We start from the raw sequence: 12920 nt of genomic DNA, 5'->3' as shown, positions 1-12920 counted from the left end.
ACTTGCTCTCTGAATGTGTGGCTTTTTTTATTTTTTTTATTTGGTGAAGCGGAGAGCCGGGGCGAAAATGGGGGATTAGTCAAACCACAAACGTCTTTCTAATCAATTTAACTCGCTGAGACTGTCAGCCCGTGTGTTTTAAGGAGGAGGTGTGTGTGTGTGTGTGTGTGTGTGTGTGTGCGCGCGTGCGTGTGTGTGTGTGTGTGTGTGTGTGTGTGCGTGCGTGTGTGTGTGTGTGTGTGTGTGTGTGGTGGAGGGGAGGTGTGTGTGTGTGTGTAGTGGAGGGGAGGTGTGTGTGTGTGTGGGGGGGGGGGGGATCAGTGACTGCTAAACCAAACAATGGGGTATCGTGTGCCGCTCGTCCTCTCCAGCATTCCCCTGCTCCCATGGGACATCCAGAGCCACTCTGTGTGGATGGCACTGTGTCCACGGAGGTCAGGAGGGGCGTGGTTTGTGTGTGTGTGTGTGTGTGTGTGTGTGTGTGTGTGTGTGTGTGTGTGTGTGTGTGTGTGTGTGTGTGTGTGTGTGTGTGTGTGTGTGTGTGCGCGCGAGTGTGTAAGGGGGGTACTGGAGACACAGCAGCTGGTTTCCGTCCCTCCTCTACACGTTTGTAGAAAACAACAGAGCTTAACGCGACCCATCACGTCTCCTATCGATCGCCTTATACTACGCTCGTTTTTGTTTACTTATTTAGGCAAAGATGCAGATCCTCTGGGGAGGGTCGGCCTCTGCAATTAAAGCGGGGAGGACCGCCTTCAGAAAAATTTGTTAATATCACAAACCATCCTCTGCTAAACTTTCAGCAAACATTTGGACTCATCTATACATGGTCTATTGAGTTAAATTATTTCCATAAAGAATTAAAATCTGCAAATTTGGGAGGACACAAGGCAACTACAGTCCCAAACATATAGCCCTATGGAAAAAATAGTTATGGTCATTGATGGACCAAAAACTGAGTGACATTTAAAAGTTAGACCTAAAAATCACATTAAGCCTCCATATTATTGTTACAACCTGTTTCATTAAATAAGACATTTGGGGTTTTGTAGTCTAATTTGGGTTCATAATATCAATGCAGCTTAACCATCTACTCAGGACATTATTCCAGACTTAACAGCAGATATTTTGACTGGCAATACCATAATAAGAAAAAAGCACAGGTGTTGCATTTCATAATGATTCCTTTTCAATTATTTCAATGCCACAGTTATTTATAGAGTCACATACACACTGAGTGACAAATTTAAATTTAACCACTCACATACTATATTGAAGTGGTAAAATGTGTAAAGGTATGAACAAATTAATGTCAAAAAATGTCTTAGAAGTTCTGCTTAGTGTATGAGTTATTTTAAACAAAGATTATTACTGAATAATTTTGTTTGAAGTGAAGAAAATCAAAAGACGTGTTGAAATTATTCTTGTATTGCTTTTCCAGATATCATAGTGACATTTTAATTATATTACTAACTGTGGAATGTGACTTGTATAAAGTGATGCTTTGAGGAAAATGTTTCTCAGTGCTTCAGATATGAGATGTCTCACCTCCAAGTGACGAGGAGCTTATGGCATAAATTCATTGCCACATATTATTTCATCCAAAAATGTACTGCAGGTAAAACTCATCTAAATTCAGTTCTTTATTTCATCTATGTGGTGAACTCTTTACCTGATTTTCGGCTCTATGTCATACTGTAAATCCATACAGTAAATATTTTCACTTAATTATGGCATAATTTTACAACCTACATGATGTGCATGACTTTTTATTAGTAGAAACTTTGCTTTCAAGATCAGCTAAAGCTAAACTTGCTTCAGGTTCCTGCCTAGGAAAAAATAAATCATCAACTATTGAACTGGGTTTTGACCCGCACGGTCTTTCCAGAAAACATGAAGAGTGTTAAGATACAATAACATTGTTAGATTAAGATATAGTAAATATAATCTAAATAAATCATCTTCTAAAAATCAACACTTTATCTCAAGGACCAGGATTATGTCCTCTATGCTGTGTAATACCAGGAATTCATCCTAAAATGGTTGCGCCTGTGGCTGATTTCCAGTCCTTTAAAAACTTGTACATCAGTGCCATCTTCTGGTCTGATAACATTATCAGCTGTGTTTTTCTCTGGTTTGCAAACAAATATATTCTAATCTCCTTAAGTGTTGTTATTTCTCATCATACACTACATTCAGAGGCAGAAATTGATTTGTAAAACATTCATTTATTACTTTTATTACAGTTATTACAAAATTAAAATGACTCAAAGTTTAAATTCTGAACAAACCAAAGTGTCATAAAAAACCTGATGGTTTACATTCAACTGCCTTAAAATAATCACTTTTCACATTTTTTTTTTTTTTTTTTAAAAGAAAATTAAATAATTAGTTTGAAAGAAAAAGCAAAAAACAAATCAGGTGTAGTATTCATCCTTTTTTCATTGTTTTAAGTACAGATAAATTAAATAATATGCCTTGACCTTCCCATTACATTACCATTGCATATATCAGTGCATTATTACATTCCTTCATTCAATATAAAGCTTCAAAATGAGCAACAGGTTTTTTTTGTAAATATTGTGCTTTCCTGTCAGCAAGGTTCACAGCAAATAATGTCCATTTCAAGAAGTAATTTTATTATTTTATTACTTTAGAGGTAAATTTAACACTAATAAACTACTCAAGTATGAGCACACCCTATTGGCAGCATCTAAGAGGTGCAAATTGTACTAAAGGAGTGGTAAAAATTGACTTTGTTTTGGTATTTGTGGGGTCAACAGCTCTAGCATCCCTCCTACTCAGTGAACACCAGATGCCCTGAGAAGAAGCTGTCTTTGGCGATGCCATTGCCACCATGGTTAGCCATCAGCCAGACTTTGCTTCCCTTCTCCAGCTTAATGATGGTGCTGCCACTGGCCGAGATGTAACCGTTCTGACGGGTGGTGAATGAGTGCACAATCATCTTACCGTCACGGATCAGATCCACACTGCCTGTATACTTGTGGATTGTACAGTGGAAATTAAACTCGTAGACACCTGGGTACACACAAGTGAAAATCCCAGTCTTGGTGTCATAGCTGTTCTGTCCGTTGTAGATGACCGATCGGAAGGCGATGGGGGAACCAGCTTTGGGGTAGTTGTTGCCCAGTTGCACAGAGAAGGCAACGTGCTCTGTGGAGCCAGGAGGGCCTGTTTCTCCTTGGGGCCCTCTGGGTCCTGAGTGAAAAAAGACATGAGCACAATTATTTCAAAAGAATAAATTATAGCATTTCAAAGTAACACTTTTAGTTAATCAAGTTTTAGGATATCAGTTTCAATGTTTATAGAAAACAGTACCTGGAAATCCTCGGGGACCACGTAGGCCTTGAAAAAAATTTAAGGGTAAAATTAGTATTTTCAAAACACTCCAATGCTTAAAAAACGGACCTTCCCATTAAAGCATTTTAAATTCTTATCTTTAATTTAAATTTAATTTAAATATTTATGGCTAGCAGTACAGAGGTGGTACATTTACCTCCCGGTTGGTCTTCATCTGCGTCTTCTTCTAGAGAAAATTATAGGGTAAAATCAGTATTTCCAAAATACTCTAGTTACACTGACTGTCTTCAGTGCACTGTGCCACAGAGAATTTCACTCACCACTCTCATTCCATGGACGCAGGTCAAAGGCTGCGATGTCATCACACTGGGTGTAACCAGACCCTCGAGGATGGTACAGGAAGGGTTGTTTAGGTACCTCAGTGATTCCAGTGTTGTCGCAAATAATGCGGGCAAGAGATGTTTCACTAAGGGCATTCCTCTGAGCCTCAGTGAAGACATTGTCATTCTCCCACCAAAGACTGAGGTAACAAAACAGTTTGTTCATGTTTAAAGTCTCTGAATGTAAAAGTGCAGCCAAAACAGCAGCAATAACACAGCAGTGTGAGTTGTGTAATTTCCTGTGTGCTTACCGATCTCCCTGTCGGATCTTTTCAAATTGTGTGGCAATCAGGCAGGCAAACAGTGGTCCCACTCTTCCTCCATCGACAAATGGCTCAGCGACGCCTCCCAGCCACACATCAATGTTGTCAGGTGTGCCATAGAGCTCAAGCAGCTTCTTAGCCAGTTGTGTGTTGTTCAGCACTGTAGTTAGCTCTGCCAGATTTCTTGGCTGTGACAGCTTGCAGAACTTGCGCCATTTGTTGTAGCCTAAAAATGAATACACACATTTTTAATTTAATGTATGTTCTGGAGAGCCGACAAAGGCTTAGCTGTGCAGGCAAAATTCACTTCAGACATAAAGGATATATAGATAAAAAAAATAAATACCAGGGAGTGCATGGTCTCTTCCTCTTTGCAAGTTCAGCGCAGCCAGGTCCAGTGCCATGTCCATGGAGAATTTAAACAGCCTGTCCCTCAGCTCATCAGTCATCATGTGCTCCTGCGTGTTTAGCTTGGCCTTAACACCCACCAGTCCCCTCAGGATTGGGTCCACACCACCTGAAGAACACATGAGATCATTAAATTTTGATTATTTAACTCACTGTCTGTTTAGGGAAGGACTAAGACCTGCTCATACCTTCAAAGACCACTCTCCAAGGTGCAAACATGGCTCTGTGCAGCATAGGGCTGGGGTAATCAGGGTGTTCCTTGTAGTTTTCATCAAGACGAGCCATGAAAGGTTGAACCATGAGGTGAGCGAATCGGTAGGCGGCAGTGGCAAAGACGTTGGAGATGCTGGGATCCACGTCCATATCGTAACCTGGGTATGTGGACAGCTGCTTCGCAATTAAGTCTGGGCCAACGATGTGGCGTAAGTAGTCCCTGAAAGTAATCACCTGAAAGACAAAACAGAAACAGAGTTAACTGTGGCATTTGAAGACATGCTATTCTCCATACCTTTACAAGCTTTGTGTTTTTCATGTAACTAAGCCCATGTCTAACCTGGAAGTATCCACCCATGATCTTGCGTGCCTCCTGGTACAGTCTGTCTCCATCCCAGTGAGGATTCAGTTTGGCCAGGGCACGTGCCAATCGGTTGTGTTCTCGCAGAAAGAGTGTGTGTAAAGAGGTCAGGCCAATGTTCTCATCGGTTCGCTCGTCACCTTAAAAATCACAGAAAATTAGGGGGTGGGGGGGCTCGAGGGGGGAGTGCTGTCAGGCCTGCGCAAGGCTTGGAATGAATGAAACCCTTTTAAAGATTGAATGTAAGTGTAGTTGCTGTCACTCACCGGCGAAAAAGCAGGGCACCTCCTCAGCATCACTGTTATTGGTAATGCGTGCTCGTGTGCGACACAAATTAGCTTCCATATCCGTGAAGGGCAGGAGCTCACGTCCGTTGTCATCATAGTCTGTGTTAACCCTCATCAGACCCTTCTCTGACGAGTGGTCCCGGAGAGAGCGTGCTTTGGCATCGTCTGAACCGTACACCTGGCCGACATCAATGAAGGATGTGAGAGTGTTCAACTGCTGACGTTCAGTCCTGTTACCGAAGATGGACCCTGTGTTGCCTGAACCACAAGCTGGTGCTGAGCGGGAGAAACTTATGCACTCCTCTGAGTTTTTGCCAAAGCGGGGATCTTTTCTGGGAATCTATTTTGAAAAAAAAAGAAGCAGTTAACATTTATTAGGGGTGTGTTTGCACTTAAGACATACTGTATCTTTTGAGTAATTTGAGGACACTGACAGTAATGGGGAAGCAGGGCTCGGTGTTATCGCAGCTGTGTTCGCAGTTAACGCCGCCATTGAAAGAACGGATGGACGGAGAGTGAGGAGTGAAGGTCAGGTCGTGATCCGTCCATTGACCAAAGATTGTGACCAGGTGAGTGTAGACAGAGTCACTCTCCACATCAGCATTAGCTGTTGCCAGTATGCGGTTGGACACTTCTCTAACCTGAGGACAGCATATTGACAATAAGCACCTTGTAAAAAGATTTAGCTGAAACAAATGCAAGTGCTTTTTTTTTTTTTAGTGTCATCATGGTGTAGCCAGTAAAGATATATTTTGAAGTGTGTTACCAGAGGAAGAAGATGTTTGTTGATGCGCAGCTCAGGGTCCCAGCCCTTTGGCCGTGAGATTCCATCCTGGTACTCAGCGGGGAGCCAGCGGAGGAAAGGTATGTTGGATGTTCCCCAGCGAGTGTTTTTTCTACGTGAGAGAAATAAAACCGCGATGTTGTATAAAGGAAACATCATGTAACAAAAGTGTCAAGACAAGCCGCAAACCAGGAACATAAAATAAATGAGGGCTCTTACTTGCACCAAAAAGAAAGTTAGCTGTGCATATGTCCACGTCTATTTTAAATTCATCAATTTGTGAAATTTGGCTACCTCACCTGTTGTTACAAGAACTGCTTGCTGTGCGAAACTTGTTTACGTTGCGAATCGTGTTGCAAGAGGGTTGCGGGTGACGCGGAGAGCAGCCTGTCAGCTCGGCGATGATCTGCAGGTCCTCTTGAGTGATCCGATCTAATTAACACAGACAATAAAGATGTTAGCGGTGACTGAACGCAATCTGCATGGACAATTCAAAAGACCATTTGGTATACAGACCTGTGGCTTCGATGGAGCGTTTGCGACGGCTTTTTGACCTTTCTAATATTTCAATAGAATTCTCCATGTAATCAGCCGCGCGCACTGCAAGTCTGGACACACCAACCGGCTGCTTCAGAAGCCGCAGCACGTCTGAAGGATGGGCATCGTTTCGGATCACTCGTGCAAGGCTCCTGTGTTGTGTGGAGAGGTCAGGTTTATAAATATCTTCATTTACAAGATACAGTAGTTCAACAGATCTGCACACTCACTCTCTGCGGGAGTATTTGTAAGCTGCGTCCACATTGGCCTTCGCAGCCTTAACGGCATTTTCAATTACACTCCGGCTCAAACGGGTACCTGAAAGCAAAATGAATGAGGCCCAATTAAAAATCAAATAGAAAAAAAAAAAAAGAATCACATATTGTTTAATTCTACCCTACTTTGTGGTACAGTGTTGGTTCTGAATATAGGGCATTTATAAACATGATTATTTTTATGTTCCATTCCTATCACACAGTTATTAGCCTACAGTTTTTACAAAGTTTTTAGGTTTTTGTAAATGAAGAACAAAAAAAATAGACACGCACATTTCTGTGACATAAAGTAGAAAAATCACAGAAAATGGGGGAAAGGAGATTATTCAAAATCAAATTGCATCCTAAACTACATTGTCAGTAAGATGAAACAGACGGTACTCACCTGTGTTGGCATGGCATTGCAAGCACAGGTAAAGCCCTAAAGCCAGTAGGCACAGAAAACGATTCATCTCTGCAAGAAAAACAAATATTCTCCAGTCAGATTTGAGCCTAATATTATATTTTCGGAATTTTGTTGACGCGAAAAATTACAATAAAATGTTAAACATTAGGTTTTTGTTAAGCTATAACCTAGGGTTTGTGCCCAAGTGAAAATATAGGAGGCTAGGCTAGAATCTGGAAAGTTAGAAATGAGGAAAGTCACCCGTGAAAAAGGGAAAAGCTCTTCTGTGGCAGCAACCTTGAACCTGCAGCTAAGTCTGTTGGGTGTTTTATTGACTGCGCTGCGTCATCTGACGCGCCATTTGGTTTCAGGAATTCCACAGAGACAAAGAATACATTTTCTCCTTCCTAGTTCCTTCTCTGCTTCATCACTTGAAAAAAAATTTCCCCTTGGGGATTAAAAAAAGTAACTATCTATCTAGCCCTGTCAAACAACTTCAGACTACACATCGTAATTACGGAAACTAGGTAGGTAGGTAGGTAGGTATATACTTTATTAATCCCCGAGGGGAAATTTTTTCGCCACAGCAGCATACATACAGGAGCAATAATAGAAACAATAGAATAAAATAATAATAGAATAGAATAATATAATAGAAAAGCAATAAAATAAAAAAATATATAAATATAAAATATAAAATGCACAGTACATACAGTATATATACAGTACATTAAATATCTATATATATTATATACAACAAACCAATAAACACAGTCATACTGTACTGTATGTATATATATATATATATATATATATATATATATATATATATATATATATATATATATATATATATATATACATACAGTACAGTATATATCTATATATATAACATACATATAATTTACAAGCAACCAAGAAACACAGTCAACAGTGTTATTGTACTGTGATGGATTTTGCCAGAGGTGAGTTATTGTAAAGTCTTATGGCAGTGGGCAGGAATGAAACTATTGCAGCCTCTGCATTTCTAGGAGCTTTTCTCATTTATTCATGGTACAAAGAAAAGCTGTCAGGAATAATGCAACATATTGAACGAGATTTTGGTTAATATATCAGAAAAACATACTTTTGAATTGAGGCACTATAATCTAGGCCCATGAGTGAATTCCTCATTATGTTTAAAAAAAAAAAGTTATAGTGTTGTGGATATAAACTGTAAAAATATTTGACACATGGAAACGGTTTCCCCCTCCTTATTGGGTCGCCTTGTTTTTAACCAAACCAGAAAGACTGATTAGAGCAGTTTCACTTAAGATTATTAGGACCAATTAGGTCAGTCTTTTTCACATATAGCCTACAGTTTTGGATCAACTGTACACTGTTAAATAATTTATGAGATTCTTGTTTTTTACTGCCACGTTATTATTTTAAATTGTCTTTTCCTGCGCATTTTATTGTACGAGTTTGTAGGCTTTTTCTACAAGTGTATAATAAAGCAGGTTGTTTTAATATGCATTGAAACCATTTTTTTAATCAGTTAAAGTAAGTGGTTTACTATTTTAACAATGCGAAACAAACAAGGAGTCCAACAATGTCAGACATGCAGGTGCTCACAACTTCCTGGAGAAGAAACGTACAGGAGATGGTCTGACAAGACACGCAATGGTTTGAAACTGCAAATACTTCAGACCAATTAGCCCACACACTGACTGGACAAGCTTCACTCTGCCAGATAAGTTTTAAAGCCAACTGAACATACCGAAGTTTGCTCTGTTACATTTACATTTTGAATTGACATTATTTCAATTTACAATAGCCTACTGAAAAACTAAACATAAAAACAGAGGCTATGTTAAAAAAAAGTCACTCTCTCCATGAAAGCATATTTTAAGTTCCATATAGTTTACAAATAAGTATGGAAAATATAGCCTACAGTTGGCCTGTGTTCTTTTTGTTACCATTTAACCTGATTTATGGCTGTTTTTAAAATTGCCAAAGGCTAGAGCTTTTCACGGCACACATTTTGACTTGCATGCACAATAGCACACACACACACAAGTGGGGCTGAGTTGTTAACATTTGCATTGCATTTGTAAATATGTATTTTACATGTATTTTACACGTGTTTCCTGCGTTGCAGTCATTATTCTGTATATTGAGAGCACAAGCCTTGAAGTAGCTTACATTTAAATTTGAATTAAAGGCAGCCCGTCATTACACTAATGCTTCACAGAGATACAAATTGCCTAACACCCACAAACTCAGTGACACTTAGACAAAATTAACTTCTATAAAACCTATTATAATACAAGTAAAATACATATTTACAAATGCAATGCAAATGTTAACAATTCAGCCCCACTTGTGTGTGTGCTATTGTGCATGCAAGTCAAAATGTGTGCCGTGAAAAGCTCTAGCCTTTGGCTATTTTAAAAACAGCCCGCTGATATCAAAGCTGGGTGTCTTTTTGCGCAAGTTCAGAGGAAGATACATTTTCCGCGCATTAAAATTCATCTAATTTGTCAGAGGCTCGACACAGTTTGAAAAGCATTTGAGGTTGCATCTTAGACTGACACATTTATGTGAATTATTAGTGAGCTTCCACCTTAGACAAGTCTTGAGTCCATGCCACTAATGTTCATTTCATTCCTTCAGCATACCTCTGTTACCACTTCGCCCTCCATCAGGACCAGTTTCCACACAAGCCATGAGCTTATAGGTGCTTTCTGTCCTAATTGAGACATCATAGTCAGAAACTACTATTTTTTTTTGTCCTATTGTGCAATACTTTAGATGAAACACTCGAGACTGCCACACCATTTCTTTCTTTTAGTTTAAACTGTAAGACTTAAAATGATAGAGGCCCATACTGTTGGGTTTAACTTTTAGTTTATGTGCTACACAATAATGTCCCAAACATTAAATCTCACCATCTACTGTGCCTTTACTCATTCTTTGCTTCATTTTATCTTCCTCTCATAGCAATTCAACATATGAAGCCTCAAATATTGCAGCTGTATGCAGTATACACTGGGCCTTTTTGAATGTTTCTCCACATTCCCCCCACATAACATTTTTCATGAGCAAACTATTACAGTAGGAATCTACAGCAGGGCTATTCAGTGTCAAAGCAAGATGGCAAGAATACACAGAATATTTTGTCAATACTGGCTAAAAATAACTGTTAGACTTACAGTATAGATGTATTTAGCACACGCAAGGGTACAAACGTTGTCTGTGGTTATCAAGATGTGGTTGGTCTGTATCTGGTGGCTATTATCTTAGATAATAAAGTAAAGAAATATATAATGCTTAGAAACAGGAAACATCTTGCCGTTGGCATAAAAAAAGTGTTTTAATGAGATTACAGTTCATGCAGTAAATTGACTGCCACAGCCTGTTGTGTTATGACTGATGGTGAGCAACGCGTTCATTTAACAGTGGAAAAAGTTTTTTAGTTGTTAACAGCCAAGGGGTGGAAGTTGAGCTCCTGTCTCAAACCAATCAAATGTATCTTTGTTGCTGTGAGGATGATGTGCAGGATGAACCTATTAACCAGCACCTTGAAGGGCTGTATTCTATTCGATACAATTGTCTTTTTCCAGACAGGTTAGCACTAAAGGAACTTAAAGGTTACGGCTTTTGAGAAGAGAGATTTTATTCTATGAGTCTAAACTCAGCAGGGTGTTGGTGCATCAGAAGCTACTCTCAGATTGTTTTCTACATAGCCCAAGAAAAACAAATGATCACGCATTGTTCTATTTGTCTTGCACCTGGTCACACTGTTGACAGAATCTGTTGCACCTGACTGACATGAAGGGAACATTTTTCAAAGGGAATGTTTACACTCCAACTCTACTCTTTCCACTCCCATGTTCAGCATTTATTGTTGAAATTAAGAGGGGGAAAGAGACAGAGAATTAAAAAGAAAATCTTTGGCAGGATTAATCCTGCGAGGGCCAAAATATTTAAGAATACGGTGTATTTGTTGTACACATGCTTGTCACTTACTCTTAGTCTCTCTTGGCTGTGTACTCACCTGTTGTTGCAGTCACTGCTTTCAGGATGAAACATGTCTGAGGTGGGTGTAATCTTGCAGGAAGGGACGTTGTGACATGAGAGCAGCCTGTCAAATCAGTATCTACCTCCTCAGAGATCTGATGTAAATAACGTAGGCAAGAAAAATTTATGAAAATGCATTAGCCGTGACTTAAAGACAATTGTATAGAAAATTCAAGGAACCTACTGTACTTTGGATGCAGACCTGTGGCACTGAAGGAGCATTTTTGACCTCTTTTCAGAGACGTCTTGATCACTTTCACAGTGTTATCAGTAAGGCCAGAAGCTTGGTCTGCAGCACAGGAAAGTCCTACAGGCTGCTTTACAAGCTACAGGAAATCTGAGGGATTCACTGCGTTTCTTCTCACACGTTCAGTGGTCCTGTATTGTGTGGAGAAGTCCGATTTATTTCATATGTTGTTGTGCCATTTATTTGATTTTCTCTCACTGCATAGTTGGAGCAGCACTTCTGCAAGTTTTCTCTCTCTCCAAACTTCTTCCATTTACAGATGATGGAGGCCACTGTGCTCATTGGGACCTTCAATGCTGCAGACATTTTTATGTACCCTTCCCCAGATCTGTGCCTCGATACAATCCTGTCTCGGAGGTCTACAGACAATTCCTTGGACTTCATGGTTTGGTTTGTGCTCTGACATGCACTGCCAACTGTGGGACCTTATATAGACAGTGTGTGTCTTTCCAAATCATGTCCAATCAACTGAATTTACCACAGGTGGACTCCAATCAAGTTGTAGAAACATCTCAAGGATAATCAGTGGAAACAGGATGCACCTGAGCTCAATTTTGAGTGTAATGGCAAAGTCTGTGAATACTTATGTACATGTGATTTTTTTTTTTCACATTTGTCATTATGGGGTATTGTGTGTAGAATTTTGAGGGAAAAAATGAATTTAATCCATTTTGGAATAATATAACAAAATGTGGAAAAAGTGAAGCGCTGTGAATACTTTCCGGATGTACTGTACATGAGAAACAATTGGTCAAACTTGGTTCAGGTATGTGATCCCTCTGGTTTTGTTACTTCGCTGCATAACAACCCGGTACAAACAAAACAAAACAGTCCCTTCATGTGCATGAAAGATAAGGAAAGAGAACATAAAAATGTTTGCTTTACGTTCAGAAACTGCTGTTGTGTGGGCTCAACTGTATATTAAGCTAGAATATTGAATGTTAGAGTCACTGCTAATAATTATGAATATATAACAACAAGTAATGTAATGAATGAAGTGATGCAGGAAAAAGGAAATAATGTTTCTGCCTACATACGGTCTTTACATGCTATAATTACAGGCTGTCAGTGGTTTTACTAGACATGCACATTTCCTGGTTCCTTAACGAACAATACTACCACTAATGATATGCGTTATCATATTCACAAGCTTTAAATTAATAGTTTGTGAAACTTTTCAAACTCAAGTTACAAATCCTATAAATCAAAATGTGCCTTTCTGGGGTGAACTGCTGTCACACTTCACTGATGAAATGGAAAATATTGCAGGAAACATGTGACACTGAGCATTGTGGAATCTTTATTCCTTCATGAGACTCCTACTTCTGCTCACTAACGAGTAATGATATGATGTTCACTTTTATATTTTTCTAAAAGGCAGAGCATATGGGAGAAAT

General features: G+C 39.4%; 1 protein-coding gene across 3 annotated transcripts in view; it reads right to left on the bottom strand.

The window, feature by feature from the left end:
• LOC138634537 (eosinophil peroxidase-like) overlaps positions 1-7500 on the bottom strand; it is an 86289-nt gene extending 78789 nt beyond the window's left edge. Inside the window, exons 1-16 of one of the 3 annotated variants that reach the window (XM_069721527.1) lie at positions 7476-7490; positions 7215-7283; positions 6785-6872; positions 6534-6706; positions 6317-6449; positions 6000-6129; positions 5668-5874; positions 5213-5573; positions 4926-5086; positions 4561-4819; positions 4311-4481; positions 3953-4190; positions 3642-3841; positions 3518-3547; positions 3340-3366; positions 2209-3219 (exon numbers count right to left, since the gene is read on the bottom strand). In XM_069721527.1, coding sequence (XP_069577628.1) covers positions 2798-3219; positions 3340-3366; positions 3518-3547; positions 3642-3841; positions 3953-4190; positions 4311-4481; positions 4561-4819; positions 4926-5086; positions 5213-5573; positions 5668-5874; positions 6000-6129; positions 6317-6449; positions 6534-6706; positions 6785-6872; positions 7215-7281 — 2667 coding nt within the window. In that variant the 5' untranslated portion in view covers positions 7282-7283; positions 7476-7490 and the 3' untranslated portion in view covers positions 2209-2797. Of the gene's footprint in view, positions 1-2208; positions 3220-3339; positions 3367-3517; positions 3548-3641; positions 3842-3952; positions 4191-4310; positions 4482-4560; positions 4820-4925; positions 5087-5212; positions 5574-5667; positions 5875-5999; positions 6130-6316; positions 6450-6533; positions 6707-6784; positions 6873-7214; positions 7284-7475 lie in introns of those variants that run through there. The other 2 variants (XM_069721528.1, XM_069721529.1) reach the window with 2 other exon arrangements.
• Positions 7501-12920: the final 5420 nt, after the last annotated feature.

Source organism: Brachyistius frenatus, unplaced genomic scaffold (assembly GCF_029030835.1).
Source record: "Brachyistius frenatus isolate BFR_SWC_R1_liver_20210118 unplaced genomic scaffold, ASM2903083v1 Contig_267, whole genome shotgun sequence".
Classification (NCBI taxonomy): Eukaryota; Metazoa; Chordata; class Actinopteri; family Embiotocidae; genus Brachyistius; species Brachyistius frenatus.
The sequence above is the reverse complement of the archived record's forward strand: the minus strand, read 5'-3'. Positions and strand labels throughout refer to the sequence as shown.